The sequence below is a fragment of the Sceloporus undulatus genome, chromosome 3 (genome assembly GCF_019175285.1).
Source record: "Sceloporus undulatus isolate JIND9_A2432 ecotype Alabama chromosome 3, SceUnd_v1.1, whole genome shotgun sequence".
Classification (NCBI taxonomy): domain Eukaryota; kingdom Metazoa; phylum Chordata; class Lepidosauria; order Squamata; family Phrynosomatidae; genus Sceloporus; species Sceloporus undulatus.
The window spans coordinates 1,319,535-1,325,534 of NC_056524.1; the positions used below are offsets into that span (position 1 = coordinate 1,319,535).

The following is a 6,000-nucleotide window of genomic DNA, read 5'->3' on the forward strand; positions in this document are numbered from 1 at the left end:
AGGGCCATCCAGTCCAACCCCCCCTTCTGCCATGCAGGAACTCTCCATCAAAGCATCCTCATTGACAGATTGCCATCCAGCCTCTGCTTAAAGACCTCCAAGGAAGGAGACTCCACTACACTCCTAATGTTGAGGTGGAATCTCTTTTCCTGGAGCTTGCAGCCATTGCTCCATTGGGTCCTGTTCTCTGGAGCAGCAGAAAACAAGTCAGCTCCTTCCTCAGTATGACATCCCTTCAAGTATTTAACCTTTTCTCCAGGCTAAACAACCCCAGCTCCCTGAGTCGTTCCTCATAGGGCATGGTTTCTAGACCTTTCACCATTTTGGCTGTCCTCCTCTGGACACGCTCCACCTTCTCAACATCCCTTTTGAATTGTGGGGCCCAGAACTGGACACAGGATTATTCCAGGTGAAACCTGACCAAAGCAGAATAGAATGGCAGTATTACCAACCATCCTTGGGCAAATGATGCTGAGAGGCAAGCGACGTGAGTGAATGTTACTGGTAGGGTCAGCATACTGGAACCAGTCAGATCTGGCCAGTTTCGGGAGACAGCGCGCATACCTCCCTTTGTCCCATGGCGGATTTATGAGTGTTTGCAGAACTTCCTCAGAGACCCCCATTCATGCCCCCTTGCTCTGAAACCTCCTCTGTTGACTTAAGTACCACCTTTCCAAGCAATGGCTCTCAGCTGCAGGTGCGGCAAGGAAGGAATATTAATTAGGGGCTTCCCCAGAAACCACTATAAAGTGGTGGTGCTTTGGTTCCCCTTCTATGGCAAGTGGACCGAAGATGGATGGACCCAGGGCAGGTGTCTCTCTGTTCTTCCTCCTCCTTCTCCATGGAGGCTGTCATGCAGCCATGGTCACTAGCAGCCCAACAGAGGTAGGAAGGGGGTCCCACGATGTGGGTGAAGTTGGGGACCCTCCGACTGTCCCGGTTGTGCAAGGGTGGCCCTGGTTTATCTTTAGTCACCCCATTTTCTGAACTGCCTTTAAAATGTACCAGATTCTCCAACTCCTCCTCCCACTTTCTCCTTTCATCTCCACCTTATTGCAATGGCTGCAAACTTATTCCAAAATGCAAAAGTCATTTGCACTCAACGGCTGAAGAGAGAGGAAGGTAGGGATGGAGCCCTGACCTGTCCAGTCGACTCAGGTAAGAGCAAACCCCTGCAGCTTCTCCTAGCTTTGGAGCAGAAGGACATCCTACGCAGGAGAGCATCAAATTGCTTTCAACAGTAAGCAAAAGGAACAAGCAGACCCTGTACAAAGCGGCAAAAGGGGAGAACCCTGGTGAATAAAGGGCACTTTCATTGGGGAGATTCTCTTCGAATTACCGCATCCTTAAAAATTTGCACACATGACCTGGTTTTCCATCTGTGAAATGTTGGAGGGTGTGAGACAAGGGTAGGTATGCCCATTGTCTGCTAAAATGCCATCGGTGCAAGTCTCTCTGCCTTTGTTTCTTGGCATCGGCCAGTGGCTACTAAGTATGTGCTGCATTTTTCTTTCCCCAGTTCTCTCTGCCTTCACCAGAAGCAACCTCCTTTCCAAATGCCTCCTTCTCGGAGCATGCGTGGAAGAAGACAGCAGCCCCCCAGGTAAGGAAAGCCACATGTTGTTCCAACCATGGCATGGGAGCGTGTGCCTGGCATCCTCTGGATGTTTTATGCTTGCACACATTCATAGATGGATGCAACCCTAGAGCCATCTTTGTGGTCCTTACGGCCCATAGATGCCATCATCCTGTGGCTCCTTCTTGCCCCCCCAAATGCTGTTTAGGAGATGGTGGCATTTGTGCACATTTCAGGCCAGGAGGGGCCTTTTCCCCCTCTTCTAAACAAATCTTACCAAGAAAACCCCATGTAAGGGTTGCCATAAGTCAAAAATGACTTGAAGATACACACCACCACCATCAACCACTACTGTTGTTGTTGTTGTTGTTGTTAACTGCCTTTGCGTTGATCTCAACCCATGGCAACCCTATGGATGAGACATCTCCAGCCCCCCTGACCTCTCCTGCTCTGCCCAGCTCCTGCCAACTCATATTTGTGGTCTCTTTCCTAAAGTCCATGCTTCTGGCCTGTGGCCTTCCTCTCTTTCTGCTTCCCTCCACCTTTCCTAGTGTAAAGGTACCAATCAGGAGAAACAAACAAACGAGGTCCATTGATCCAAGATGGCTTTTATTTTGCATGCAAATGGACACAGGGGAATCTTTTCTACCAAACTGTGCCCCCGACCAAAACAGGGAGCAAAGCTTTTATAGCATTTTGACATTCCAACAAACAGAGGATCACTTTCGTTTCTATAACCAGACTTTCCTTATCAGTCTGCTATGAGGCTTCTTTGTTCTCCCCGGGAGTCAAGGACCTTGGGCACCTCTGACTCCCTTTTGCATCCCATCCTTCCCTGTGAAGGCCTCCTTCCAAACTACGCATTGATATCAAAGGTTGCTTATCATTATTCTTATTATGTGCTGGGGCTGAGAGAAGGAAAATGGGGAGAGAAGAGAAAGGAGGAGAGGGTGGTGAACTCAGCCAAAGGAAGAGCTGTGTGAGAGGGGGGGGGGTTATCAAACCCTCACACTTAGCATTATTGTCTTTTCCAATGATTCATGCCTTCTCATGATGTGTCCAAAGTACAACAATCTAAGTCTTTCCATCTTGGCTTTTAGAGAGATTTCCGGCTTGATCTGCTCCAGGAGCCATTGGTTTGTCCTTTTGGCTGCTGTCCATGGGATCCTCAGCCCTCTTCTCCAGCCCCACATCATCTCCAAGGAATGGATTTTCTCCCTATCTTCTGTCTTAACTGTCCAGCTCTCACATCCATCCATGGCAATACAGTAATAGGGAATACAGTGGCTTGTATGATTCTGACTTTTGTGCTCAATTGTATATCCTTGCATTTGAGGATCTTTTCTAGTTCTTTCATAGCTGTCCTTCCCATTCTTTGCCTTCTTCTGATTTCCTGACTGCAGTCTCCATTCCTATTAATGTTTGATCCCTGATATGAGAGCTCTTTAACTGTTTCTGTTTCCTCATTGTCGAGGTTGAATGTGTGTAAGTTCTCTGTGGTCATTATTTTGGTTTTCTTTATGTTTGACAGTAAGCCTGACTCTGCCCTTTCTTCTTTGATCTTCCTCTATTACTCCTGGAGTCCTATTCCAGGACTCAATCCTCTACACAATGCTGCCTTTCGGGGGGTTTTCCTTGCCAGATTCCTTCGGAGGAGGGTTGCTATTGCCTTCCTCTGAAGGTGAGACAGTGCCCCAGCAGATTTTCATGCCTGAACAGGAATTCGAACCCTGATCTCCAGAGTCTCCTAATCCCACAGCCAAACCATCTGGCTTCACTGTTGTTGTTGTGTGCCTTTAAGGTCTTTATGACTTATGGCGACGCTAAGGCAAACCTATGATGGGGTTTTCTTGGCCATATTTGTTCAGAGGAGATCTGTCATTGCCTTCCTCTGAGGCTGAGAGAGTGTGACTTGCCCAAGATCACACAATGGGTTTCATGGCCAAGTCAGGATTCAAACCCCAGCACTCAAACCACTACCCCAAATCTAAACCCGCCTCACACCCCCTGTTTTGCAGCTGTTTTCCACCCTGGAGGGCTCCGTGGACGATGGTGGGGTTTGCCACTGCTCCGTGCTCCTGCCGGCCGATGCCTTCCCAGCCCAGCGGGTCGAAATGCTGGAAGCCCAGTCCCACTTACTCCTGAAGCGATATGACAGAGAGTTTTCCAAGGTAAACGAGGTCTCTTCTTAACGGACAAATACCAAGGAATAATTATTTCATTCCTGATGACATGCACAAAACCATCCGAGATAAACATCTGGTGTCTTTCATGGTTCTGCTAGACAGAATGTTGTTCCTATTTTCTGGGATATGGGTGATTTGGACCTTCCTGTTCCCTTCTTCCAGTTTTGCACTCAAGAAACTTAAATTAGAGCTTCAGTGGTGATTGAGGCTCTACATAACAAGAGCAATGCAACCTACATTTGCTGGAATAAAACACGAAACAACTTGTGTTAGTTGCAGCTGAAGAGGCTTGCTCCTGGCATGAGCCTAGATCCAAGCAATGGCTAAACCAACCACCCAGTGGGAAATCACCACCCAACCCACCTGATGGGTACACTTCTCGCATGACAGGTGTGGGTCTCCACATAGGCAAGGGCACCCACCTTGGATATGGCGTGAAGCCACCTGCCTCAAGCTGGGCACAACCTTGCTTGCCAAGGTTATGGAGACTTCCAACTGGGTTTAATGGGTGCCCAAGGTCCCATTGCTCCGTCTCCTAGGACAGACTCCTAGAACTCAAGGAAAAGAGATTCCACCTCACCATTAGGAAGTACCTCCTTCTGCTAAGAGATGTCTTTTTAGATTGTAAGCCTGGGGCAGGGGACCGTCTATTATCCCCTCTGTTGTAAGCCGCCCTGATTCCCAATGATTGGGTGGCATATAAATAAATCCTATTATTATTATTATTATTATTATTATTATTATTATGTTGGACAGTGGAATAATACTCCATCTCGGTGGGTGGTGGAATTTCCTTGGTGAGTGGTGGAATAAACTGTTCCAGAACATGGACACATAGCCCGAAAACTCACAAAAAACTATGGATGCCAGCTGTGAAAGCCTTCGACTTCACATTACGCACAAAACTGCACGCATGATGCATAAGTCCTCATGTGGAGATTCAAATTATGCAACCCCACTAAAGGATCTCAGCAATAACTGAAGTGTGAGAGCTAAAGAACTAAAGAAGTCATTAATATCTTAAGAAATGGTTTCACCCAACCTAGACTGTCCTGGAAAGGAGGAGGACTTGATTTATTTGACTTAAAATCATAGAATCGTAGAGTTGGAAGAGACCACAAGGACCATCCAGTCCAACCCTCTGCCATGCAGGAACTCTCATTCAAAGCATACCCAACTTGACTTGACTTCCTTCCTTCCTTCCTTCCTTCTTCCTGCAGGTGAAGGAGTACATGGAGGTCATTGATGGACTTGGGCAGCAGTTGCTCAACCTGACGCAACGAGTGGAGCACATGAGCAAGAGCCTGGTCTCCTACTCGGAGCTCGATTTCGAACTTCTGAAACTGGAGATCCAGGAGATGGAGAGGCTGGTGGTGGAGCTGAAGGCATCCATGGGCGACAGCAACGTGGTTGTCCAACAACTCTATGTGGAGGTCAGTCTGAAGGATCTCTCTGGCCCTCTTAGAGAGGCCAGGGTCAGGAGGACCTGAGAGGGAAATTGGGAAGTGGACGCTGCTTCTCCAACCAAAGTCCATCCCTTACCTTTCACTTACTCTTACCCTTCACTTGTTGAGACAAAATGATCTTTGTTTTTTTGTTTTTGGAAGGTGTGTTGTAATGAGAAGACAATTCTAGGTAGGGACTGGATGACTCAAGAACGTCCCCCTCATCCTTACCCCCTCCTTCATTCTCCTTCCTCCTCCTCTTCCCCATTCTCTTGTTCTTTATTCATTTTTAATGGTCCTTTCCCCAGCATTGACATATTATGTTGTACTTAATAACAACCGCCAGGACAGTGTTGGCACAATACTGGAAGGATCGAGAAATACCTAAAGGAGAGGACTGGTTAATGAAGTTTTCTGAGATGTGTGAAATGGGCAAGTTAACTTGTTGTATAAACTATAAAGACATGGAAGTAGTAGAGGAGGGACTGTCTCCAATACTGTGATACCAGGCGCTGAAAGGTGCAGGGAGAATGATATTTGTTGAGAGTACTTAATGATTACTAAGGAAAAATGACAGGATATGGAATAAACTTCATGAAGACTTTATTCAAAATGAATAGAACTATAGTATAGTTAAAAGAAGGATATGAAAATAACAAGAAGACACAAGTCCATGTACTAGAGGGACTTGGACATTCAGGCTGGGATTATATGTTATACAATCCCCATATTGTAAATGACTGGTGGAAACATGCTTTATTATTTTGTTTATATGTATTAAAAATAAAAAGTA

The 6,000-nt window shown here is 46.6% G+C and overlaps 1 protein-coding gene across 1 annotated transcript in view; it reads left to right on the forward strand.

Annotated features, from left to right (window-relative positions):
• Window positions 1–813: 813 nt before the first annotated feature.
• Window positions 814–6,000, forward strand: part of LOC121925102 (olfactomedin-4-like) — a 9,580-nt gene continuing 4,393 nt past the window's right edge. Inside the window, exons 1-4 of the mRNA XM_042456863.1 lie at window positions 814–885; window positions 1,520–1,603; window positions 3,595–3,747; window positions 4,983–5,195. Coding sequence (XP_042312797.1) covers window positions 862–885; window positions 1,520–1,603; window positions 3,595–3,747; window positions 4,983–5,195 — 474 coding nt within the window. The 5' untranslated portion in view covers window positions 814–861. The remainder of the gene's footprint in view (window positions 886–1,519; window positions 1,604–3,594; window positions 3,748–4,982; window positions 5,196–6,000) is intronic.